General features: G+C 43.7%; 1 protein-coding gene across 2 annotated transcripts; it reads right to left on the bottom strand.

Moving 5' to 3' along the window:
- Positions 1-13188: 13188 nt before the first annotated feature.
- DYNLRB2 (dynein light chain roadblock-type 2) lies at positions 13189-27318 on the bottom strand. Of its 2 annotated transcripts, none has more exons than XM_043898121.1 (4): positions 27185-27318; positions 24866-24941; positions 18525-18692; positions 13189-13413 (listed from the first exon to the last, which is right to left on the bottom strand). In XM_043898121.1, the coding sequence occupies exons 1-4, from the start codon at positions 27185-27187 to the stop codon at positions 13370-13372; spliced, it is 291 nt and encodes a 96-aa protein (XP_043754056.1). In that variant the 5' UTR covers positions 27188-27318; the 3' UTR covers positions 13189-13369. The 2 variants fall into 2 exon arrangements, with proteins under 2 accessions (XP_043754056.1, XP_043754055.1); XM_043898120.1 differs by lacking the exon at positions 13189-13413 and adding an exon at positions 16955-17206.
- Positions 27319-27334: the final 16 nt, after the last annotated feature.

The raw sequence follows: 27334 nt of genomic DNA, 5'->3' as shown, positions 1-27334 counted from the left end.
TCTTTCCTTCCAGCAAACAGGGGCTACTCTCTGTTGCAGTGCATGGGCTTCTCATTGTGGTGGTTTTCTTACGGCAGAGCACAGGCTTTAGGTGCTCAGACTCTAGAGCGCTGGCTCAGTAGTTGTGGCACACAGGTTTAGTCGCTCTACGACTTGTGGGATCTTCCTGGACCAGGGATTGAACCCGTGTCCCTTACATTCAGTTCAGTCACTCAGTCGTGACTCTTTGTGACTCCATGGACTGCAGCACACCAGGCTCCCCTGTCTATCACCAACTCCCAGAGCTTGCCCAAATTCATGTCCACTGAGTCGGTGATGCCATCCAACCATCTCAACCTCTGTCGTCCCCCTCTCCTCCTGCCTTTAATCTTTCCCAGCATCAGGGTCTTTTCCAATCAGTCAGTTCTTTGCATCAGGTGGCCAAAGTATTGGAGTTTCAGCTTCAGCATCAGTCCTTCCAATGAAAACTCAGGATTGATTTCCTTTAGGATGGACTGGTTGGATCTCCTTGCAGTCCAAGGGACCCTCAAGAGTCTTCTCCAACACCACAGTTCAAAAGCATCAATTCTTCAGCACTCAGCTTTCTTTATAGTCCAACTCTCACATTCATACATGACTACTGGAAAAACCATATCTTTGACTGGACAGACCTTTGTTGGCAAAGTAATGTCTCTGCTTTTTAATATGCTATCTAGGTTGGTCATAACTTTTCTTCCAAGGAGTAAGCGTCTTTTAAATTTCATGCTGCAGTGATTTTGGAGCCCCCAAAGTAAAGTCTCTCACTGTTTCCATTGTTTCCCCATCCATTTGCCATGAAGCGATGGGACCAGTTGCCATGATCTTAGTTTTTTGAACGTTGAGTTTTAAGCCAGCTTTTTCACTCTCTTCTTTCACTTTCATCAAGAGGCTCTTTAGGTTCCCTTACATTGTCAGGCAAATTCTCAACCACTGGACACCAGGAAAGCCCTGCCCTCTCTCTATTAAAGCTTTAAAATAAGCTGAATGTATGCTTTCCCAGATACCCTTGCCACTGGATCCCTCATGTGGGAGGCTTAGCCAATGATTTTAGCCAATCATTAACCGATGATTCAATGATCAACCAGTTAATCTTAACCAGTCTGGAGTCAGTGGCCCCCAGAAGTCAGGGTGAGTCTCTTCTGGTAGCTATGCTGGCCCCCGTGGTTGTGTCCAAGGCCTGTGGGCAGCTGTGGCGACGGGGCCGTGGCCGTGGCCGTTCTCAGCGGCACTAGTGTCCCCACTGGGCTGGTTGGGGTTCTGACTACGGTTCTGGCTGTCAGACTCCCCATTCCTGGCCATTGTTTCAGCCGGGTCCTGCAGCCTTCCTGGCTCCTATGTCAACTAGACCCTCTCTTTAAAATAGATTCCCTTTCAGCTAAAACCATCTCGAGTTTGTTTCCATGCTTGCAACTGAGAACCCTATCTCAGTTTAATGAGACACGTTTTGTAAGACTAAAGTCATAACCAACTAGCTTTGTAGAGGTTTTCCCCCAGAACACTGCATTGGAGGGTGCCACGTTTTAAAGACTGGCCCTCCCTCCTTCCGTGTTCTTTGTTATTCCTGCTGCAGTGCGGTGGTGAGCAGGCTTCCTTTGCGCCCATCCCCTTGGTAGCAATGAGCAGAGATGGAGATCGAGACTCAAGATCAAAGGTGTTAAGTGTTCACCTGGGGGTCCCTCAGTCGGGGAGGAGGGCAGGTCTCTCCTCATCCTCTCTGAATCTCGTTTAGAAATTGAGTTTCTGGTTCTGGCTGCTTGTTCTCTGTTACAGGTTGAACTGAGTTTCCCCCAAAGATACATTGAAGTACTAACCCCACAGTATAAGAATGGGAGCTTATTGGATAATGGGCTTCCCTGGTGGCTCAGACAGTAAAGAATCCACCTGCAGTGCGGGAGACCCAGGTTCGATCCCTGGGTCGGGAAGATCCCCTGGAGAAGGGCATGGCAACCCACTGCAGTACTCTTGCCTGGAGAATCCCGTGGACAGAGGAGACTGGCGGGCTGCAGTCCATAGTGTTACAGAGTCACACATGACTTAGTGACTGAACAATAACAGGAAGTTAAACCACAGTTTGAACCCAAATCCCTGGCAAAAGCTTGGCTTGAGCATCCAGCCCTCGAGGCAGGTGAAACTGGGCGTGGGCTTAATTCATCACTGCCAGACATGTGGGTTGAGGTCAACCATTCACTTTCTTGGAGTGTCCATTTCCTTACCTGTGAATCAAAGATGAACAGACCTCTTTCAGAGACTGTTAAACACTGGGACTTCCATGGCAGTCCAGTCTCCCAGTGCAGGGGGCATGGGCTCAATCCCTGGTTGGAGAACTAAGATCCTGCATGCCAAAAAAAAAAAAAAGACTGTTAAACGTTGAACATAGTACCTGGCACATAAGTGGCAACAACTAATGTTACCCAAGTGCTCCTTGTCATTCTGAGACCCCTATGATCTCTTCCTGTTGAGTGGATGACGTCAAAGCCTGCTCTTCGAATACAGATCAATGCCACAGATTATTCACAAACAATGAATTTTCTTTTCAAAAGAGAGGATAACTCTGTGCATGCTATGTGTCCCCCAGCCTGCACCATCTTTTTAGTATGTTTTCGTACTTCTGAGCTTATTTGCAGGAAGACCCCGTTTTTCAGGAAGGGTGGGTGCTAACATGTCGGGGGGGAGGGCCTGTGGCCCAAGGACAGAGCCCTCCTCCCCACCAGCCAGGCAGGGTTGAGCGTGCAAAGGTGGCTCAGAACGGCTGGTGGGCAATCTGGCCTCCGATCTGGGGAAGCTGGGCGCAGCGGGTGGCTTTAATATCCGCTCTCCATGGCTTCATCTCCACTTGAGATGGCTGTTGATTGTGGCACAATAAAGTTGGAGTGACGGAGGGGGTGGCTCGGTGGTTCCTGCTTATTTCATTCAAAGGCTACTGTAATCCCCTTCAGGGAGAGATGGGCGTGATTCAAGGTATTTCAGGAGTTCAGGACTCCAAGACGATTACTGTTCCTTCTAACCCTGGGGATCTCATGATTCAAGGCTTGTGCCCCGCAGGAGGGCCATTCTGACTGCAGACATGGGAACAAATTTAACAGGTGCGTGTACCTCCCGGGTGCTGGGTAGTTTATGCGACAGTTACCCACGACCCTTGTCTGAGGGCAGTTTCCTTAGAAGTGGGCCCTGCCCGAGGATTCCTGGGCGTGGGACTAGTTCAGGAGCAGGGCCGGGTAGAGGACGGAGGCCAGCGGAGCTGTGATTTCAGGCCGAGACCCATGCAAGGCAGCTGTAGGCTGCTCCCGCAGGGGCCTCTGAATGGTACCCTGTACCTCTCCTGGGTTCAGGATTCTACACCCCATCCCCAGCACCCACTGGCTGAGGGCCCCTGTGGGCTGGCGCTGCCAGAAACCTGTTTGCACCGGGTGCTGCGGAATCCTCGATTCTCTGAGTGGAAGGATCATCTGAGTATAGAATAGAGTCTGGACCTGGGAAAGGTCCCTGTGTGTAAAAACTGAAAGATGGGCTTCATAAGGAGCCCAGGCAATAGGGGGAGTGGGGCGTTTCTTTCCTCACGGGAGGCAGTTGTACCCAGAACGGGAAGGGATGGTGGGGACAGATGAGGGAGTGGTCCCCAGAGGTGATCTGTGATGTTCGGAGCCCTGTGGCTCTGGCAGGAGCACCAAGGAGGTTGGAGCAGTGAAGGGGAAGGTCATGAAGATGCCGCTTTAAAACTGCTGGCCTGACTCACGGGCAGCTGAGGTGCCCCAGGGACCCCCCCCAATGCCTGTGTGTGAAACCTGGCTGGGGAATCAGCTTTGCCTCGATTTTCCAGGTCATCTCCTTCCTCTTTTTCTGGGGTGGGGGGCGGTCAGGACTGGGGCATAAGTTGACTGCTATTTGGCATCCTTTTCCTTCTCTCTCTTGCTCTTACTATGAGCCCAGGCTTTGGGTGGCCTAAGGTTGGCGGTGGAGGGAGATTTCAAGACGAGAGCAAGGGTGGGCTGACAGTGTTCATACACTCCCATCCTAACCCCTCTCCTGGGGACACTTGTTGGGGGAAACATAGGTTTCCTCATCCAACTTCAGTGGGAAGAACACAGGTCCCTGGGAGTCTTTCTAAACTCAGAAGCTGATTCAGCAGGTCTGGGGTGGGGCCCCTGAAGGACCGTTGTGTGTAAGTGTGGTAGGGGTGGCGAATAGCAAGGGAGGACATAATGGAAGCCCCCTGCCCCCCCAACTTCGTGGAGAGCGAGCAGCTTTACTCATCGCTGTGCGTGAACGAAGGTCTGTCCCTAAAGCGGGATCGAAAGACTGCTGACCTAGAATGTGCCTCACTTTACACACCCTTCGCCCAGGTTGCTCTTTATCTCCCCGAACTTTGTAAACTCCTGTTGGGCCTTCAGCCTCCAGCTCAGGGATATTTGCTTGCAAGCCGCTTTCCTCAAACACCAAGCCTTGGTCAGTCCTTTATCTGCGTGGCGTTGGCCCTCATGCATACTTCTTTGGTCGCTATCATCTCACTGGGTCGAAAGTGCATTCTTTGCACACCTCTCTCCTTTCTACACCCAGAGCTCCTTGAGGGTGGGGATGACGTCACTCCTGTCCCCCGCTGGGCAGCCTGTTCCGGTTTCCATGCTGAACTGGGCACCACCTGGGTCCTGGTTCCCTGACTAGGAAGCACACCGCCTTTCAGTTCTCAGATGGAGCCGGTGTTTTTTATTCATTTGCAATTTCATAAATGGTTATTCAGCTCCGCCTGCATCTCCCAGAAATTACCTGGCTTGGGCAAGAGCAGGTAAACACGTTTAGATAACATCCTCTTTCCCATCCTCCTGACATCACAGACAGTGTTGTGTGGGCTTTTTTTTTTTTTCCCTTTCCTGGAGACACTAAATATTCATGTTCCCCCTCTTTCCCTGAGATATGATCAAATACCTAGCCGAAAGGTTCAGGGTTTGTGAACAACTTAAAGTTCGTGTTGGATAAAGGATCTGGCTGACAGCACCGTTCGGGACATTGTAATCTGATGAGGCTGGCGCCAGCCCATTCCTGGGAGGTCTGGGACTTGCTGACACAGGCCTCGCATCCACGCTTCACAGAGGGTGCAGCTGTGAATACTGACCTATGCTGAGAAGCTGGGCCTTCTGCTCTCCTGGCGTTGATGGGGAGGCCCCAGTATTTCCTGGGAGCCATTCAGGAAGCAGGAAGTTGTGCAGGAACAGACGCAGAAGGAGGCCTCTGGCACTTGATGAGCTGCTTTAATTCATTCTGTAATCTGAATTGAGATGTTCTAAAGCTTCTAATCGGCACTAGTGGTAAAGAACCTGCCTGCCAGAGCAGGAGATGTAAGAGACACGCGTTCAAACCCTGGGTTGGGAAGATGCCCTGGAGGAGGGCATGGCAACCCACTCCAGTATTCTTGCCTGGAGTATCCCCAAAGACAGAGGAGTCCCCGGGCTACAAGTCCATAGGGTCACAAAGAGTTAGACACGACTGAAGTGACTTAGCATGCAAGTGCAAATCTTCTAATTGGTCAGAATCCTGTCTTGAGTATTCTTGAAGGATAAGGATGTGCACTTCAGAGGTGCTCAATAACTTTTCAACCAGTCCCATGATCCAGGGAACAGTGTTTCTAAAACAGGGCCTGGGTGGGAATAGAGATCTTCACTATTTACCCTAAGGACTTAGTACCCATCCTGTGCCAGAGTTTCGGCCAGGCGCTGGGGTAGGGGTAAGGACAAGGCAGAGTCTGCATCCTTAAGCCTCACAGACCGCCAAATGCACCATGTCTCTTGATTGGATTGTTGAGGCAATGCAGCCAGTTAATACGGATCAGAAAATCCGGTCTGATGGATTGAATTGATCCATCAATCCAGACTGAATAAGAAAGCTGGTGATGTGCGTCCACAGGGTAGCGAGAGGGAAGGAAAGAACGGTTCAAACAGGTTACACGTGAGGATGGTATGGGAGGGGGATTAAGCATAGCATGGATTGGTTTTATTGTAGACATACTGGGAGGGGTAAAACATAGGCTTGGTCAGCATATTAAACAGTAGATGTCTTCTTTTTTTCTTTAGTTTTGATTGGAGGGTAATTGCTTTATAATATTGTGTTGACTCTGCCACACGACATTGTGGATCAGCCACAAGTACACGCGTGTCCCCTGCCTCCTGAAGCTGCCCCCGCCCCTCTAGGCTGTCACAGAGTGCCAGGCTGAGCTCCCTGCGCCCCTGTAGCGGCCTCCCACTAGCGGTGTGTTTTACACATGTAGTGGTATGTGTCCCTGCTACTCTCTCAGTTAGCCCCACCTCCCCCCCCACCCCCCCGCTGTGTCCAAAGTCTGTTCTCTGTGTCTGTGTCTCTGTTCCTGTACCATTTTTCTAGATTCCATATGTATGCGTTAATATACAAAATTTGTTCTTCTCTTTCCGACTTACTTCACTCTGTATAACAGGCTCTCGGTTCCTCCACCTCACTAGAACTGACTCAAATGCATCTCCCAATGAGGAGATTGGTCCTAAGAGCAGTCTGTGATACAATGACATTGCATGAATGGAGTGGTGGTTTGACATCCTGGAGACCCAGATGGATGGTTGATTGCTGGAGTCTGATGAAAGGATTAGCAGTAATTGTTCTACGTGATGAACCCCACAGAATACTGTCAAATGTCGACATTGTGACACTGATCATATCTCTAATGATAATGTAATTGCTGTGATGGTCATCTCCCGGCACTTGCTGCTTCTCTAGAGAGTACTGATGATCATAGCAGCTCCCCTTTGTTGAACATCCCCTCAGTATCAAGGGTGTTATGTAGTTTCTTCTTGTCTCCTGACAACCTGCATTGTAGGAATTCTGGCCTCTATGTATTTTCAGGTAAGGATGCTGAGGCTCGGGCTTCCTCACTGGCTCACACAGTGAAGCATCTGCCTGGAACGCAGGAGACCACTCCGGTGCAGGAGACCCAGGTTCGACCCCTTGGACGGAAAGATCCCCTGAAGGAGGGCCTGGCAACCACCTCCAGTATTCTTGCCTGGAGAGTCCCATGGACAGAGAAGCCTGACAGGCTACAGTCCATGGGGTCACAAAGAGTCGGGCACGACTTAGAATCTAAACAACAACAACCAGCTCAGGTTCAGAGAAGCTGAGGATCCTGCTAATAAGTAAGTAGTAGAGTCAGACGGTCGGTCTCATGATCTTTCAACTGCACCATATTTATATCTCATGGGGTTAAGCTGACCAGAGAAAGAGACTTTGAAAGTCATTTCTGCCTATAGCAGGAATGTTCATGGTTGAGGGCATCAAGAGAGGCAGTCCTGAGGTCGTGTATGGCGAGGGGAAGAAGGAGCGGAGGTTTCCAAAGTCAGAACCCAGGAGAAAGTCTTTTTTTCTGTGTCCAAGACATGCCTGAGCACATGGCCAATCTAACCCTCTAGGTTAAATCTTGCCGAAGAAATATAGAGCAAAGTGTTATTAATACTAACCTAAAATATTCAAGATCCTAAAATAATCCAGGCTTCCCTGGGGATGCCAGAGTGTCCATTATTAGAGATGGTTTCGTATTAGGGGGGCAGTCCAGACCCACGATACCCAGGGATTTGAAATACTGGTTTGTCTTTTGTAAGACTCCTGATTGGAGGTGTTACCATCACTCTGAAAGTTCTGCTGTGGCCCAAAACATGATCTACTTTTTCTTAAAACAGGAACTGTAAGACCAAATATTGGTTGATTGACTACCTATTGCTGTATTATTCAAAGGCATATATTATTATACATTTTCTAAATGCAGAAGAATAAAGGTATTTCCCCCCATGTCAAAGACATATTGGGGATTGTGATTTATTGAAGGCCAAGAAAGGAGTGGGGAAGAATCCAAGTCTTAATCTATGGCAATTTTTGCTTTTGAAGAAGTAAAAAAAAATGTGAAATTTTGCTCAGTCATATTTGACTCTTTGCGACCCTATGGACTGTGGCCTACCAGGCTCCTCTGTCCGTGGGATTCTCCAGGCAAGAATACTGAAGCAGGTTGCCATGCCCTTCTCTAGGGGATCTTTCTGACCCAGGCATCGAACCTGGGTCTCCTACACTGCAGGCAGATTCTTTACCATCTGAGCCACCAGATCTAACCCTTTGAAGAGGTGATCTAGCTCAAAAGCCAGAGTATACACAGGAAAGTGGCCTTGAGAGGCAGGCACTCGCTGGATCTTTGGGCAGGTTCCTGGCCATCCTCTTCTGAAATGGGCTGGCTGTTCAGAGATGAAAATTTGGGAGCTCGTCATGCTAATGATGTGTAAATGCATTTTAGCTATTTTATTAAGCTGGTCTGCTCAGGTTCATTCTCATTAATATTGATGGTTGGGATATGTTCCTCCAGAGAGTCTGTGAATAGCTCTCCTATTGTTCAGATAAAATTTATAGCAAGTTGGACCAAAGGGAGGCCCCAGTGAGTCCAGGCTTGTACTTCTCATAGGAAATGAAAACTCTATCCGTGGTTTTGTATGGGTGTGGACCTTGAGTCTATAGATACAGGTGTCTTATAATATTTTTTTAATGAGCTAATTTACTCTGTTGTTAGGAATCCAAGGGGAATGTGAGTTTCTCTCTGCTGAGGCAGAGACATGGTACAGATTTCCTAATATCACACCCTTCTCCACGGTCACTGGGTTTGGCAAGTTCTCTACCACAGTCTCTGCCTCCAGCAAAGGGTGACAGTTTCCCTTGGATGCAAAAGTGCAGGCGGGACCGCAGCAGAGTTCCCTGCCTGGTGGAATGGAGGGAGGTTCTTGTTCAGAAGAGCCCACACTGAGTCCTGGCCCTGAAAGCGGTGGCACCTGCCCCTGCCAGAGGTTTCCCACTGCTGCATCTCAAATGGGGCTTGAAATTTCTGGCCTGGCCCAGAGGGAGGAAGTGGCTTTTCCACTCAGCCGTGCATCTGCTGTTGAGTTCTGGGTGGGCTGGGAAACGATGGGGAGAGGGACCGATTTGGGAATTGCAATCAAACGTTGCCTCTGGTATATTGTATAACAGTGAGATAATCTCTACCTCCTCAACACAATTTTTTTCTGGAGGGTATGGAGGGGGTCTCATAAGAGCATGAACCCTCTGATGAGATCATGAGCCCCAATTCCAAAAAAGTGAAAAGTGAAGTGAAAGTGTTAGTCGCTTAGTCGTGTCTGACTCCTTGTGGCCCCATGGACTGTAGCCCACTAGGCTCCTCTGTTCATGGGATTCTCCAGGCAGGAATACTGGAGTGGGTAGCCATTCCCTTCTCCAGATCTTCCCGACCCAGGGATCGAACCCCAGTCTCTCACACTGCAGACAGATTCTTTACCGTCTGAGCCACCAGGGAAGCCCATAGCATGACCAGTTCAGTACAAACTCAGATATTCGATTCCTGAAAGACATTGCATACCTGGCTCAGGTGAAACCTTCACCTGTAACACCAAGGACTCAGATAGATGATGTCAATGATCCTCTCCATCAATAGTGCATCTCCTTGCTGCTCGGCTTCTCACAAGATGTTCTTTATGGTGGAGATGGTCAGCACAGGTAGAAGTGTCCCGTGAACCACTGGGTATTATTATGGTACCCAGACCTCTTTGGGTTGAAGGGTGAGGTTGGGTCCATGGTAGTATGTCTGGTCTCTGAGTCATGACAGAAGGAAGGGGAAGCAGTCACCTGTGATGAAGACCTGCTCTAGGCCTGAATTTCGTCTATTCTTACACGCGGCCCCTGGGTCCAATCAGGAGGGGCTCAAGGGGGATGGGGAGCAGATGGCATGGGGACTCAAGGGAGAACAAGTACAAATTTGATACCACCTTGAAGTGGAGAATAGAAAACGGGGTTCTGAAAACAGCTGAAAAGCTAGAGACATGACCACCCAATGTAACATGCTACCCTTGATAGAATGCAGGATTAAAAAATTAGCTATAAAGGACATGAGGGGACCACTGGGGAAATTTGAATATGACCATGTGTTAGATAATATTGTTATATCAATTAATACATTTCTTAAATGTGATATTAAGGCTATGGGTATATAATATACCCGTATAGTCTATATATGAACTATATGGAGAGAGATATGAGGAAATGTAAAATATTGAGTGGGTAAATGTGGTGAAAGTTATGTGGGTGTTGATTCTTCTTCTGCAATGTTGAAATTTTTTAAAATAAAAAGTGTTGGGGGAAATGCTTGAAAGTCAAATATGTGCTATAGTATACAGGTTCTCTATTCTGCAATCTGTCTCTTCTGTGTTTATTCATCCCCCTTTTAGTTAGAACTCACTTTTGCTGTAATTTAAGCTCATTTCTTCATTTGTTCTGTTCTCTCCAGAGACAGAGTCAGCAACCTCTTTGTAAATCTAGGGCTCAGTGGGCTGGACGATGCGGGGGAACTGCAGGGCTGTTTTCAGGCTGGAACCGGTATAATATTTATCTGTTGTCTTGGGTTCCTCTCCTCACCACCCTAGTAGGACCCACTGTTGAGTAACAGCAGCGGCTCTCAGCCTAGAGCCACACTGCAAATATCTGGAGAGCATTTTCAGAGTATATGCATGTTGGTCTTGCTTTCCAGGGGCGCTGAGATCTGCAGTGGGGTGCAGACTTCTGTTGTGCGGACAGACTTAGCTGTTTGACTTCAGCCACCATGGTCTCTCTCAGCCTTGACCTGCCTCCTCTCCTGTCATCACGTACTGAGTAAACCCCTTTCATCTGAGGGCTTTGCCTCAGCCCTTGCTTTCTGCTCAGATTACACTATGGTCTGCTTGAGGGGGGGCTTCCCTCATAGCTCAGATGGTAAAGAATCTGCCTGCAGTTCAGGAGACCCAGGTTTGACCCCTGGGTTGGGAAGATCCCCTGGAGAAGGAAATGGCAACCCACTCCAGTTCTCTTGCCTGGAAAATCCCATGGACATAGGAGCCTGGTGGGCTGCAGTCCATGGGGTTGCAAAGAGTCGGGCACGACTGAGCGACTAACACTCTGCTCGAGTGGGGCCATGGTAGCCCCCAGGATGCCAGCTGGCGCTGTGGCAGGGTGGAACTAGACTTGTCCTGCGCTGTCCCTCACCCTTGGTGTGCCTTGGAGGAGTTGTGGGCAAGTGCTTGTGGACCCCTGTGCAAGGTAACTTGAGCATCCGACAAGACTCCTCTGGGTGGGCTTCCTTGGTGGTTCGGTGGTTACGAATTTGCCTGCCAATGCGGGGGAAACAGATTCAGTCCCCGCTCTGGGAAGATTTCACACGCCTGGAGGCAACTAAGCCCATGTGCCACACCTACTGAACCTTCTCTCGAGAGAAGCCCCGTGGTGAGAAATCCACACACCACCAATGGAGAGAAGCCCTCACCCACAGCTAGAGAAGGCCCGCGTGTGCAGCAGCCAGGCCAGGAGGGCCGAAATAAGTAATTAGATACATCTTAAAAGCCGACAGACAGACAAGAAAGCAATCATCGGGGAAAGGAGAGAACCGAGGCCTTGAGGGGGAGACAGGCTGCAGTTGTACCCATAATGCTATTTAGTTTTAAAATTTTAACAGTTAATATTTTTTAGGGATTCAGATCAGTACATATATTATTTAAAAGAGGAAGAAACATGCCAGCAAGGAATACAATCCTATTTAAAGCAACTCCTTTCTCTCCATAACATTATATATACATTGTGTTTTAATCTTTTTAATTCAAGTGAATAATCAGAAATCTTTATTTTTTGGATGAATCTCAACAAAACTATGCTGAGTGAAAAAAAAGTCAATCTCAAGAGGCTACGTCCTGTGTCATTCCATCTATCGAACAAGCTTCTGGACATGACAGAATTACAGAAATGGAGGACAGATTGGTGGGTGCCAGTGGTTTGGGGGCTTGCTGCAAAAGGGTACCATGAGGCACTCTGGTGTTTATGGAAATGCTCCATGGCTAGGCTGAATTGGGGTCCACTTCCTGGTTATGGTATTGCACTATAGTTTTGAAAGATGTTGCCATGGTGGAAACTGGGTAGAATCCTACGTTAGGATCTATGTTATTTCTTACAATTTCATGTGAACTCTTAGTGATCTCAAAATAAAACAACTATTTGGGAAAAAAAGGATATAAGGCAAATATGACAAAAAAGGTTAACATCTATGCTCTGTGGGTCATGGAAAATGTTTTTTTTTTTTTTTTTCCTATCATGGTTGTTGTTTTCTGAGTGTTTGAAATACTCAGAAGAAATAAAGCTTCCTGGGACTTCCCTGGTGGCCCAGTGGTTAAGACTTCGCCTCCCAGTGCAGGGGGTGCAGGTTTGATCCCTGGTTGAGGAGCTAAGATCTGACATGCCTCAGGGCCACAAAACAAAACCATAAAACAGAAGCAACGTTGTGACAAATTCAATACTTTAAAAATTGTCAAAAAAACCCCCCCAAAGACCCTTCCAGAGCTATCCAGGCAGCCTTAGACTTGGGTGTCCTTGCTCAGAACCAGCTCCTGGTCTGCTCAGGCTCATGTGATGGAGGGACAAGCCTGAGGAGTGTTGCAGGTGGCGGTGCTGATCCAGCCGAGGACCATGCTCCTGACCTCTTTCCTTCTTTAACCTGGGAAGGCACTTAACCCTCCTTCAGAGCTGGGACACCCTGCGTCCCCCCCAACCCATGGACTCTGCTGAATCTCCTGGGCATGTCCGCGAAATGGGCAAAATCACACTTCTATTTTGATGCTTGGTGGCCGTTCAGTTCAGTTCAGTCGCTCAGTCCTGTCCGACTCCTTGTGACCCTGTGGACTGCAGCACACCAGGCCTCCCTGTCCATCACCAACTCCTGGAGCTTACTCAAGCTCATGTCCATTGAGTCGGTGATGCCATCCAACTATCTCATCCTCTGTCCTCCCCTTCTCCTCTTGCCCTCAATCTTTCCCAGCATCAGGGTCTTTTCAAATGAGTCAGTTCTTTGCATCAGGTGGCCAAAGTTTTGGAGTTTCAGCTTCAACATCAGTCCTTCCGAAGAATATTCAGGTGGTTGAATATTTGCTTCTAGACTAAAAGAACGGTTACAAGGACGTCTGCCTTATCACCAGAATGCTTCAGTTTTGGGTATGGCCAGAAAGTTCATTCGGTTTTTCTATGACATCTTACGGAAAACCCTGAACAAACATCTTTGCCAATTCAATAAAAGAAAAAAAAAAAAGGGTGACATAACTACCAGAACTGATTTATTACATAGTTAAATCACAAATTTACAATGCATTCAAAAGGGACTAAATGAGACACATAAAGAGTTTAAATGTAAAAATAGAAAGGACTGTCCAAAGGAACACTTAGATTGGATTATAATCTCAGGAATCTTTAAAGAGTGAAGTGTTTTCGGCCCAGCATCACAAGACAGAATTTGGCTGTTGCAGGTCTATTCACACGGATTCTGAATGACGATCAGAAGATATTCCTTATCTGTGGAGAGAGATGGACAAGGTTAATCCACCCTAAAAATTTGTTGTTTAGTCACTAAGTCGTGTTGACTCTCTGTTACCCCATGGGCTGTAACCCACTAGTCTCCTCTGTCCATGGGTTTTCCCAGGCAAGAAGACTGGAGTGGGCTGCCATTTCCTCCTCCAAGGCATCTTCCTGGCCCAGGGATCGAACCTGCATCTCCTGCACTGGCAGGGGTATTCCTTACACTGAGCCACCAGGGGAGCCCACCTTACGTGTTAGGCTACCCTAAAAATTAAATTTAATAAGTGAATACTTCAGCTCATCTGCTTTTCTCTTCAGCACATCACTTGGACCTTGTGTAGACCAGTGGTTTGCCAGCCTGATTGCACATCAGAATCACCTGTTGAGCTTTCAAAAAAAAAAAACCATTACCTGGGGCCCAGCCCCAGAGATTCTGACTTCATTGGTCTGGGGTGGAGTTCCAGGTATCAGTAAAAATTTTTTTTTAATTTTTAATTAAATGATAATAGCTTTACAGAATTTTGTTGTTTTCTGTCAAATCTCAACATGAATCAGCCACAGGTATACATATATTCCCTCGCCTTTGAACCTCCCTCCCATCTCCCTCCCATCCCACCCCTCTAGGTTGATACAGAGCCCCTGTTTGAGTTTCCTGAGCCATACAGCAAATTCCCATTGGCTCTCTATTTTACATATGGCAATGTAAGTTTCCATGTTACTCTTCCCACACATCTCACCCTCTCCTCCCTCTCCCCATGTCCATAAGTCTATTCTCTATGTCTGTTTCTCCATTGCTTCCCTGTAAATAAATTCTTCAGTACCATTTTTCTGGATTCTGTATATGTGTTAGAATACAATATTTTTCTCTTTCTGACTTACTTCACTCTGTGTAATAGGTTCTAGGTTCATCCACTTCATCAGAACTGACTCAAATGCATTCCTTTTTATGACTGAGTAATATTCCATTGTGTATATGTACCACAACTCCTTTATCCATTCATCTGTCGATGGACATCTAGGCTGCTTCCATTTTCTAGTTATTTTAAATAGTGATGCAATGAACAATGGGATACATGTGTCTTTTTCAATTTTGGTTTCCTCAGGGTATATGCCTAGGAGTGGGATTGCTGGGTTATATGGTGGTTTTATTCCTAGTTTTTTAAGGAATCTCCATACTGTCTTCCATAGTGGCTGTATCAATTTACATTCCCACCAACAGTGCAAGAGCATTCCCTTTTCTCCACACCCTCTCCAGCATTTATTGTTTGTAGGCTTTTTGATGATGGCCATTCTGACTGGTGTGGGGTGATATCTCATTGTAGTTTTGATTGCATTTTTCTAATAATGAGTGATGCTGAGCATCTTTTCATGTGTTTGTTAGCCATCAGTATGTCTTCTTTGGAGAAATAACTGTTTGGGTCTTTCCCCCACTTTTTGATTGGGTTGTTTTTCTGGTATTGAGTTGTATGAGTTGCTTGTATATTTTGGAAATTAATCCTTTGTCAGTTGTTTCATTAGCTATTATTTTCTTCCATTCTGAGAGTTGTCTTTTCACTGTGCTTATAGTTTCCTTTGCTGTGCAAAAGCTTTTTAAGTTTAATCAGGTCCCACTTGTTTACTTTTGTTTTTATTTCCATTACACTAGGAGGTGGATCATAGAGGATCTTGCTTTATGTCATGTGTTCTGCCTATGTTTTCATCTAAGAGTTGTATAGTTTCTGGTCTTACATTTAGGCCTTTAATCCATTTTATCTTAGTGTATGGTGTTAAGAAGTGTTCTAATTTCATTTTTTTACATGTAGCTGTCAAGTTTTCCCAGCACCATTTATTAAAAAGGCTGTCTTTGCCCCATTGTATATTCTTGCCTCCTTTGTCAAAAATAAGGCACCCATAGGTGCATGGATTTATTTCTGGTCTTTCTACCTTGTTCCATTGGTCTAGAATTCTGTTTTTGTGCCAGTACCATACTGTCTTGATGACTGTAGCTTTGTAGTGTAATCTGAAGTCAGGAAGGTTGATTCCTCCAGCTCCATTCTTCTTTCTCAAGACTGCTTTCACTATTCGGGGTCTTTTGCGTTTCCATATGAATTGTGGATTTTTTTTTCTTCTAGTTCTGTGAGAAATGTCATTGGTAATTTGACAGGGATTGCATTGAATCTGTAGATTGCATTTGGTAGTATAGTCATTTTCACAATATTGAGTCTTCCTATCCAGGAACATGGAATATCTCTCCATCTGTTCATGTCATCTTTGATTTCTTTCATCAGTGTCTTATAATTTTCTATGTACAGTTCTTTTGTCTCCTTAGGTAAGTTTATTCCTAGATCTTTTATTCTTTTTGTTGCAGTGGTGAATGGGATTGATTCCTTAATTTCTCTTGAGTTTTCATTGTTAGTATATAGAAATACAAGTGATTTCTATGTCCTGCAACTTTGCTAAATTCACTGATGAGCTCTAGTAATTTTCTGATACTATCTTTAGGGTTTTCTATGTACAGTATCATGTCATCTGCAAACAGTGAGAGCTTTACTTCTTTTCTGATCTGGATTACTTTTCTTTTTCTTCTCTGATTGCCATAGCTATGACTCCCAAAACTATGTTGAATAACAGTGGTGAAAGTGGACACCCTTGTCTTTTTCCCAATCTTAGGGGGAATGCTTTCAGTTTTTCACCATTGAGAATAATGTTTGCTATAGGCTTATCATATATGGCCTTTACTATGTTGAGGTAGACTCCTTCTATGCCTATTTTTTAGAGTTTGAATCATAAATGGGTGCTGAATTTTGTCAAAGTCTCTTTCTGCAGCTATTGAGATTATCATATGGTTTTTATCTTTCAATTTGTTAATATGGTGTATCATAATGATTGATTTGCATATATTGAAGAATACTTGCATCCCTGGAATAAACACCCAACTTGATCATGGTGTATGAGATTTTTGATGTGTTGCTGAATTCTGTTTGCTAAAATTTTGTCGAGGAGGTTTGCATCTATGTTCATCAGTGATATTGGCCTGTAGTTTTCTTTTTTGTGTGTTGTCTTTGACTGGTTTTGGTATCAGGGTGATGGCGGCCTCATAGAATCAACTTGGAAGTGCTCCTTTAAAATTTTTTGAAGAGTTTTAGACAGATAGGCATTAGCTCTTCTCTAAACGTTTGATAGAATTCTCCTGTGAAGCCGTCTGGTCCTGGGCTTTTGTTTTTTGGGAGATTTTTGATCACAGCTTCAATTTCAGTGCTTGTAATTGGATTGCTCATAATTTCTATTTCTTCCTGGTTCAGTCTTAGAATATTGAACTTTCCTAAGAATATGTTCATTTCTTCCAGGTTATCCATTTTATTGCCATATAGTTGTTCATGATAGTCTCTTATAATCCTTTGTATTTCTGCATTGTCTGTTGTAACCTCTCCTTTTTCGTTTCTAATTTTGTTGATTTGATTCTTCTCTTTTTGTTGATGAGTCTGGCTAAAGGTTTATCAATTTTGTTTATCTTCTCAAAGAACCAGCTTTTAGTTTTATTAAGCTTTACTACTGTTTCTTTCAGAAACTGATTTATTATATAGTTAAATCACAAATTTACAATACATTCAAAAGGGACTAAATGAGACACATAAAGAGTTTAAATGTAAAAATAGAAAGGACTGTCCAAAGGAACACTTAGATTGGATTATAATCTCAGGAATCTTTAAAGAGTGAAGTGTTTTCGGCCCAGCATCACAGGACAGAAGATGTTGGCTGTTGCAGGTCTATTCACACGGATTCTGAATGACGATCAGAAGATATTCCTTATCTGTGGAGAGAGATGGACAAGGTTAATCCACCCTAAAAACTTGTTGTTGTTTAGTCACTAAGTCGTGTTTGACTCTCTGTTACCCCATGGGCTGTAACCCACCAGTCTCCTCTGTCCATGGGTTTTCCCAGGCAAGAATGCTGGAGTGGGTTGCCATTTCCTCCTCCAAGGCATCTTCCTGGCCCAGGGATCAAACCTGCGTCTCCTGCACTGGCAGGGGTATTCCTTACACTGAGCCACCAGGGGAGCCCACCTTCTGTGTTGTGTGTGTGTTAGTTGCTTAGGCGTGTCCGACTCTACATAGACTCTACATAGACTGTAGCCCACCAGGCCCCTCCATCCATGGGACTCTCCAGGCAAGAGTACTGGAGTGGGTTTCCATTTCCTTCTCTGAAAGGAACTATAGAAAGAAAGAAAGTGAAGTCACTCAGCTGTGTCCAGCTCTTTGCGACCCCATGGACTGTAGCCTACCAGGCTCCTCCATCCACGGAATTTTCCAGGCAAGAGTAGGCTACCCTAAAAATTAAATTTAATAAATGAATGCTTCAGCTCATCTGCTTTTCTCTTCAGCACATTGCTTGGACCTTGTGTAGACCAGTGGCTTGCCAGCCTGGCTGCACAACAAAATCACCTGTTGAGCTTAAAAAAAAAGAAAAAAAAAAGAAAAAATACCATTACCTGGGGCCCAGCCCCAGAGATTCTATTGGTTTCAGGTGGAGTTCCAGGTATTGGTAAAAATTTTTAAAAAGTTCTCCAAGTGATTCTAATGTGCAGTTTGTGTGAGAACACAGGTGCAGGTAAAGCTTTAGTTTGTGGGTGACTCTGATTTTACAGCTGCATTATAGAGAAGTTTACTCTAGATTAGATTTAGGAACATTGAGTCCTGTTTTACACTGACATCCACTAACATTGTGAATGCACCTCCTTCGAGGAAAGAAGTATTTCTGTGACAGCTGGCTTTTGGTGGCCCCCGTGAATGGGCTCCACCCCAGGGAAGGTTTGAGACCCGAAAGACCACCCTCTGCTTTATTCCCTGGACAGGAGACATTTCTCCCACTCTTCAGGAAGCCCGTGTGCTAAGTTCACATAACAGGAAACCTACACCTCCTAAACATTTGACTAACAGGTACAAATGGGCAAAATCCAACTTCCTAATTTCAAGGAATTTTCAGATTCAAACTTCTTCATTTTATAACTGAGGAACATGATGGGTCATATTGCATGCTAAAACCCACAATCGCCATCCTTTGAGACAGAAAGACTTTATCCATTAAAGTAGAAAGATGCCTGAAGTGTGAAATGAAATGTGCCAGATTACCTGGAGCTACCATGATTTCATGTTTCTTGGATCTGATCCTAAGAAAAGTTAGGTCGTTCTGAGGGTCAATGTCACGGACGGTGCTCTTGGCTTTCATGGTCAGCTGATGAAGGAGACCTGCGTACTGAACTGTTGTTGAGTTGTCCAAGGTCGTTCGGATGGGGATGCCTAGTGTGAGATTTAATTATGGGTTAAACATTTTTTTTTCATTTTATAAAAGTTATATGTGCATCATAGAACTACTGGAAAATACTGGTAATTTTAAAAAGGAAGAAAAAAATGATGACTCATATTACTCACTGGAACAATTTTACTTTATTTCCTTCCAATCTTTCTGCCTCCACATGGGTTTTAAAATTTAGTTGGATCAAATGATAATAGTAGATTTGACTGTTGCTTTTTTCTTCACTCAAAGGGCAGCATACAAGTTTCCCTTGTTGATGGTGCCATCGACATTATTTTTAGTGGCTGTAGACTTTACTATTCTTTGGATATATCATAATATAATCAACCTCCTACTATTGGATTGTTAGGTTGTGTGTTTTTGTTTTCGTACCTAATGGTGATGAACACTTCTGTACACAAATCTTTTGGAAGTTGTTAATTGATTATTTCAGTAGTAACTTAACATGTTTCTATATGAAATGCATTCTCCTAAGCGACTCTTGAGTGTCCCTTGGACTGCAAGGAGATCCAACCAGTCCATCCTAAAGGAGATCAGTCCTGGGTGTTCACTGGAAGGACTGATGCTGAAGCTGAAACTCCAATACTCTGGCCACCTCATGCGCAAAGTTGACTCACTGGAAAAGACCCTGATGCTGGGAGGGATTGGGGGCAGGAGGAGAAGGGGACGACAGAGGATGAGATGGCTGGATGGCATCACCAACTCAATGGGCATGGGTTTGGGTAGACTCCGGGAGTTGGTGATGGACAGGGAGGCCTGGTGTGCTGCGATTCATGGGGTTGCAAAGAGTCAGACACGACTGAGTGACTGAACTGAAGTGAACTGAAGCACCCTGTCTACAGTGAGTTCACTGTGAAAAGCTGTGAAAAGTCCACTTGTGACATGGTGCTAGTTTCCCGAGACCAGAGATAGAAGGGGGGTATCTGCACATGCTAGAGAATATATCAAAAGGGGTTTTCATAACTTCTTCATACAGTATTTTGCAAACCTTAATTTTTATGCTAGAAAACACAGCAACAAAGATGCTGTAGTTTGGCAGGGGATTCCCTGGTTTGCACTTATTCTTGGTTTAAGCGTGATTAAATTTGGCTACTTGTGTGCTCTATTGTTTCATTATGAGTGTAAAACAGAAGCTATTAATTTAGCTGAAAAAAACCTAGCCAGACGAATATGCGAGTGTAATTTAATTCCGTCCAAATCAATCCAGCCTCTATTCAGGTCACTCCATGCTTATTATGGAACAGGTGCTGTGCTAGGTATTTTACATATATTGTATCTAATCAGAGCCAACCTTCATATTATTTTGAAAACTACCAGATAAGCCAGAGAGTTCCAGGGATTTGATTTGCAAATGTGCCTTGAATTTCGGGGGACATATGAAGGTGAATCTGGGATCGCTGTCAAGTTCCTCAGGAACCCGAATGAAGGCCCATCAATAAAAATGGCTAACATGGCTCTCTTGGCTTTTTTCCCTCAGAGAATGTAGCTCCAGAAACTGGTCCGAGTGCTTCTAACTTGGGAGTTTGTGTATGTTTCAAGAAAATCTTTGAGAACCTCGACTCTGACTTTGAAACAGACTAATTTCCTTTCCCTTTAAGAAATCCATTCTCTCCAGAGTAGGTCTTGCCAAAAAAGATGAGGAGGAGGATATTTATAAGGAAAACTTTTCCAGCAAATAAGGTTCCATAGAAAACTTGTTAATTTCTGTATTATTGTTTGCTGGCCACTTTCTCTCCGGAAGTCTGGAGAAGTTCTGTCTTTCTCACCCGGGGAACCATTACAACATGTGCGTCTTCACCAAGCAGGAAGCTGGAAGTGGAGCAAGCACTCAACCTTTGAAAAGCGCTTTTTGACCAAACAGTTTTATTTTGCATCATGAACAGTGACTACCTACAAAGTCTGCATTGCTCAGTGTCAAAAAAGAAATACAAGCAGAATAAATTATTTAAAGTGCAGATGACAAGATTATGAATCAGATGCTCGGGCCTACTTAGTCAGTCTATTCATGATTCAAGTCAATAAATAATAGACCTAGCCTTCCTGAATAATAAGTGTGCACCGTGGAAACTCTTGGAGTTCTTCATATCACTGTGGACCCTTGGGGAAAAAAAATCAATCAACAAATGTTTATTGAGTTCTTGCTTGGGACCATGTGAGGTTAATTAAAAAACAATTTATTAGGAAGTAATTTTAGCACATGGTATAAAATGCACCCACTTCTCCTTCTGAGAGGTAACCACTGCTCTGAGTTTCTTTGGTATCCTTGCAGAGATAGTCCAAGTCTATTCAAGTATGTTCATGCTTGTATTCTTTAACTGTATCATTCTCTATTCTGTACCTTAACTTCTTCCATTTGATACACTTGGGAAGTTGTTGCATTCAGTCCACATAAGGCTAGGGCATTCCTGTTAATGGCTGTATAATGCGACTGTTGAATGGATGCTTTGTCATGAGCATAACTAATATATCTTCCTGACAAGCATTTGGGCTGTTCCCAACCTTTGCCTTTTATGAACAAGGCGACAGAATATGTCTGTGTGGATGCCATTTCACATTTGTATACACATGTGTGTAGGATAAATTCCTAAAATGTAACTTCTAGAACAAAGGCTATAAATTCAATATTCCTGAATTTATGATACTGCTTTAAAAATATGACTCTTTATATCCCAGTAAGGTGGTACTCTTCAACTGTACACTTGTATTTTGGTTGCTAGATTATATTTCAAAAATAAAAGGAAATGGCTGGATGGCTGGATAAAATCTAATGAAACTCAAATGATGGGTTGTTAGAAATGTCAAGAATATTCAAAATTAAGAGCCTGCAGAAATCAGGCTTATATACATAAGAATATACAACGGATATGACTGTCTGGGAAACAAATATGCATGTTCACCAGTATCTAGTTCAGTGATCAGGACTGTAATATTGTAAACAATGAATTATTTTATAAATGGGAAACCAATGTTAACAAAGAATCTAACAAAAACCTACACCCCTCAGCACTGGGTTAAACTGATAAGCTCACTTCATTGTCATGGATAAGTCTATGTTTCAAATAGTGAAACCAAAGGACTCTATCGAACGTGGCAGAGGATGAGATTTAAATGTAAAAACATGGTAGAAGGCTTACCTCACCACAATTAAAAACCTAAAAAACTGTTAAAATGATTTGCCTGGAATTAATCAACTAAAACCATTGGTAGAGAATAAGAACACACAAACAGCAGTTTAGTTAAATATTTACAGTGTTAAATTTCATGGGACTTCTGAATGCTGCAAAGCTACATTGTAATAAATGGCACATTCATTTAAACCTGAGAAGCCTGTTGAGATGGAGTATTTCATTTCATTCTAGTCACACAACTTATACTATATGCTATTAATAAACATCCTTGTCATACACTCTAGTTGTTAATAATCTGACCGTAAAAATAAGCCCCTCATTTATATTTTTTGGGAAAAGGTTAATTTGGCTTTCAGAAAAGTGCCCTGAACCTTAACACAACCTTTTCCTAGTAGAGGTTAATTAGAAGTTAATGAGTATGAAAAATAATATTGTGTTACTCTTGGATGAGAAAAGTGTTAATTGAGAGACCTAAGGAAAATAAAAGTCATTTTTAATTCAACTGCTCAAGAGATAATCACCGTAACACATCCCTGCCTTTTCTTCCATATTTCAGTGTGTATGTGTGCCTGGCTGTATTCAGGATTTAAAAATACTGGTTACTGCTTCGTTTCCTGCTTTTTTTCCATCTAATATTGTGAGTAGTTTTTCATGACTCTAAATATTCTTCAACATTTTAAATAGAGCAATGGTTCATTGAGTAAATATTACATAATTAATTCAAAAATTTCCCCACTGTTGGGAGAGATTTATTTACTTATTTGTCTGTGTATTTATTGCGGGAGAACTGGGTTTGATCCCTGGGCTGGGAAGATCTGCTGGAGAAGGGGAAGGGTACCCATTCCAGTATTCTGGCCTAGAGAATTCCATGGACTGTATAGTCCATGGGGTTGCAAAGAGTCGGACACGACTGAGTGACTTTCGCTTTATGGCTCTTATACATGATGCCTCTGTGAGATCCTTTGCACCTAAATCTTTTCTTCATTACTCATTAAATAAAGTCCCAGGAGTGGAATTACAGATGAAAAGGTAGGATATTTTTCAGACATTTAAAGCATATTGCCAGGATTATGAACTTTAGACTAAGTCTGCCATTAGACACATTGTCCTGGGTGTCAGGATTGGTGAATGAACGTACTGGAGTTAGTCGCTAAGTTGTATCTGACTCTTTGCGACCCCGTGGATTGTAGCCCACTAGGCTCCTCTGTCAATGGAATTTTCCAGGCAAGAATACTGGAGTAGGTGGCCATTCCCTTCTCCAGGGGATTTTCCTGAACCAGGGATCGAACCCAGGTCCTCTGCGTCGCAGGCAGATTCTTTACTGTCTGAGCCACCAGGTGGGTTGAATAGAGTCCGCTCCAAAATTCAAGCCTCCCCTAAACCTTAGAATGTGATCTTATATGTAAATAGGGTCTTTGAAGATGTGAGGTCATACTAGATCAGTGTGGGACTAACCCAATGACTGGGGTCCTTATAAGGAGAAAACAGCACAAAGAGGAAAACGCACACGATGATGGAGGCAGAGGTGGGAGTGATGCGTCCTCAGGCAAACACAGCAAGGATTGATGGAACTCACCAGAAGCTGGGAGAGAGGCAAGGAATGATGCTTCTTTGAAGAAAGCCTGGACCACTGACACCTTGATTTCAACTTCTAGCCTTCCAGAACTGAGAGAAAATAAACTTTTCTAATCTTTTTAAGCCACTAAGTATGTGGTGTTTTGTTATGGCAGCCAAAGAAAACAAATACAGCCTCTCTGTGAAGTCCTCCAAATAATCCATCTTAGGTCCTGTGACGGAGCATATGCAAATGCCTGGGACTAAAATCAGTTCAACCAGAACAATGCACTCAGACTGGACTCCCTCCTGGAAATATTAGGCATAGCTCTTGATTTACCTGTAGGCTGAAGTTAAAACCTCTCCCTCCTGATCACTCAAGCTGGGCCAATTTGTTACTTGACATTCGCTTGACACTGGGCATTTTAAAATTTTATTATTTTGTAAAACACATCAAATATTTTATCTGTACAAATAAATTAAAAATTTCCACATTCACAGAACTACTTCATTACGATTCTGTTAAGTATCGGATATTGTGCCAGGCCCTTGACAATTATTATTTCACTTAGTTGTCACAATCATCAGTAAAGTAGGTTATTTTCCGTTTTTAATAATAAGGGATTGAAGTTCAGAGCTTAAACAGACTTTCAGTGGGTAGTTGCTCAATAAATATTTATTGATGTATTTGCTCCATCATAATGATTAGCTGTGAGAGTCCGTTGCCAAGCACCGAGCTGGCAGTGTGCCAATTCCATGGTTATACCATGAATTATGTGAAGTAGCTACTCTTGTTTCAACTAACGCTCTGGGATCTGTGGCACCTCTCGCCCTTACAGATGCCTGAATCAGCAATGAAGCCAGCAGAAACCTTTAGGAGGCTGCCACCATGGCTGAGCATGGAGCAATGTGCCTGAGAGAAGGCTCTGCAGACTGTTAATAGGCAAGCTTCTGGTATAAGTCTACAGATTTCATAGATGGAAACGTATTGCCCTTCTGAAACTATAACCATGAAGACTATACTATAAATTACATTAAAATCAATTCTCAAAGATTTCATGAACTATGGCAAAGGAACAATTTCTTTTCAAATGAAGATTGAAACTGTGTACGCTTTACAATTTCAAAATGAAAGCAAACTGCCAACAATGGTATTCTTATCTTCATTGTAATAGTTTTATAGCTCCTCCTGAAATGTTAGAAGAGAGTTTACCAAAGCTTTAAAAATTAGGCAATGTACAGCACTTCTTAGGAATATATATACATTAAAAATTTTATTTCCCTACCTCTTAGCAGAGTGTTTGGCATGTAATTAATAGACACTCAATAGATGTTTGATAAGTAAATGATACAGCTAAAATATGTAAAATATACTTTTGATTTAAAATTCCAAGATGTTTGGCTAAGACGTCATACAACAAAAATGCTCTTGGTCTGCTTCTGCATGTCAAGAAGGCAGCCTATGATGTATTTACCTTCTGCATTTACAACCATCGTTCCTATAACCCCTTTGTGGCTCTGGATCCTCTTTAGGGTTTCCTCCACCTCTGCCTGGAAGAGATCAGGAAAAAAAATTAACCAGAGTCTTCATGGTGACCCCAGTCCTAAAGAGAGTAATGTTTAGAAAGATCCCTACTCCTTTGTCTTCTTAAACTAAGGTATTGGATGCTAAATCTCAGCTTTTGGAAGAGAGCTTTGAAACTGTCAAGACCCATAGGCAAACTTACATAAGACTCTCTACATATAACCCTGAAAAATATCTTGCCCTGGACTTTTGCTGAGACAGAAATCTTGCCTCACAAGAGCTCACTTCATTTTTATCTGTCTCTATTCACTGGAAAAGTATTATGTTGAATAGAAATCTGCTCCTGGTCATCTTTCATTCATTGATCTTTCTGTATTCATACGAAAAATTCCATTTCTACATTATAGATTAAAAAATATTTATAGAGCTATATTACTACCTCCTTCCTTCTAAAAGCATCATTTAATAAGAAATCATATTCTCAGTTGTAAATGTCATCTAACTGGGAGTTCAGATGATTAAATTAAAAATATTCTGTGAAAACAATGTATCCCAAGATTCTATTGGTAACTACAGCCTGGATCTCAGGGCAAGCCAAATGCTCAACCATGAATGTTATAATCCCATTATTGGGTTTTAAATTTAGCTTTCTGAATCTTATGCATAGACTATATTGTACAAGTTTCTTTCCTTCTACAAACACTAAAATTAAGAATAATATTTTCTAGCCTGCATATTTTTCGTAACAGAGTAATCCCTGGATATTCTGAATTCAAACAGTATTCTGCAGAGTCTTCTGATGAGGGTTTATAAAATAATTTTCTTTCCAACATTGTATGGGTGAACATTATGTTACTTTTGTCAAAAGAGTTTTCTTTTGACCCTAATGTAGGCAGGAGCACTTTTTTCCTCTTTCCACCACTATAGCAGGTGTTTCCTAAATTTCAGGCATTTCGTGTACCAGGTTTTCAATTTCTGCCATTATAAATACCATCTATATTATTCACCCAGCACATTTTTAGAATTATCTCACTGCTAAAAGTTTAAATGAATGCATTTTAAAAGGAAACTATACATCACTACCACAAATGCAAAGCCTGTATCATTTGTCACAGGCAGAAATAACCATAAAAAAAGAGAGAACATATTATTAAATTCTACTCCAATGAAAATTATGAGCCTGAGGTTTGCACTTCAGGTGAAAAATCAAAACTACTTGAGGGTAGATGATAGTGGCATTAAAAGGACCTAAAAGTGCCAGAAAATCTCTCCTGGAGACTGAAAAAAATGAAAGAGGAATAACTTTTTCTGATGTGATTCACACTGTGGTTTTTGGTATTTCTGAGCCACTTTAAAGTAGCAACTCATGTTTGCATCTCTCTTTGGGAAACACTCCACGAAAGCATCAGAGGCGGACACGACTGAAGCGACTTAGCAGCAGCAGCAGCTCTAAAGCATAATACCTGACCAGGGGATTAAATAACTACTTTTTTTGTGCCATCTATAGGACAGCGTCCACAACTCCTTACATCCGCTGACCTCTATCATTTTCTGTTTTACTCTTCTCTCCCTGCTTGTCCCACCCTGTCCCTCTATTTTCCAGGTGTTTTTTCCTTTCGTGATTTCTGAGCCCTCCTGATACAGTCTCTTAATTCCCATCGCCAAAACCTTTTCATTCCTTAAAAATAAAACAAAACACACACACACACACACACCAAAAAACGCTTTCGGTTTGTTCTTTTTCGACCTTTCCTCCTTCTCCATTTTCCTTTTCTTCGCCTCTCTTCTCCCATCCCTACTTCCTCTTTTCTCTTTAATTTTCTTTCTTCTCTCTCAATAGCTCCTCCTTCTCCCACTTCTCCATTCCCTTGAGCTCCCTGTCCCATGTCTTTCTTTCCTCTCAGGGTGATTTTTCTCTCCTCCATGGTGCCTCTTCCCCTTTCAAACTTCCCTCGCTGTCGAGGAGATTTCTCATTCCCCTCAGGATCTTTCATCCCTTCCATATCTCTTTCTCGATATTCTTCCTCCTCAAGTATTACCCCCAGAAGACAGCCCTAGATATCTATTCCCCAAGAAAGCTTCCCCCATCTACACATCTTCCCTTCCTCCACGGTCGCCCCCTCTGGTCCCTCCAGCGTCTCCGTGTCGCCCCTCCAAGAAGCTTCTGGAGCTCTCAGCCTTCCTCACGGCCCCGAGAACTGGGCAGCGAAGGGACCCTGCCTGTCGGCACCCTTGGCGGGCGGGTTGTTGACAGTGACCCTGGATTTACCATCTTATGGGCGGCGAGACTCTGGGCTTAGACCTGCGCCACCGCTGCCCGGGATGTCAACAACGCTTCCAGCCGTTGCTAGGAGACAGTGGAGGAAGTGAGCTCCCGGAAGCGTGGGCACCCGCGCCTGCGTGCGCGCAGGGCGGGCCC

The sequence above is a fragment of the Cervus elaphus genome, chromosome 4 (assembly GCF_910594005.1).
Source record: "Cervus elaphus chromosome 4, mCerEla1.1, whole genome shotgun sequence".
NCBI classification, from domain to species: domain Eukaryota; kingdom Metazoa; phylum Chordata; class Mammalia; order Artiodactyla; family Cervidae; genus Cervus; species Cervus elaphus.
The sequence above is the reverse complement of the archived record's forward strand: the minus strand, read 5'-3'. Positions and strand labels throughout refer to the sequence as shown.

Coding starts and splice junctions, on each gene's coding strand:
- DYNLRB2 (XM_043898121.1), bottom strand. Junction 18,693..24,865: donor GATGGTTGTAAATGCAGAAG/GTAAATACATCA, acceptor ATCTCACACTAG/GCATCCCCATCCGAACGACC. Junction 13,414..18,524: donor TGAAATCATGGTAGCTCCAG/GTAATCTGGCAC, acceptor CTCTCTCCACAG/ATAAGGAATATCTTCTGATC.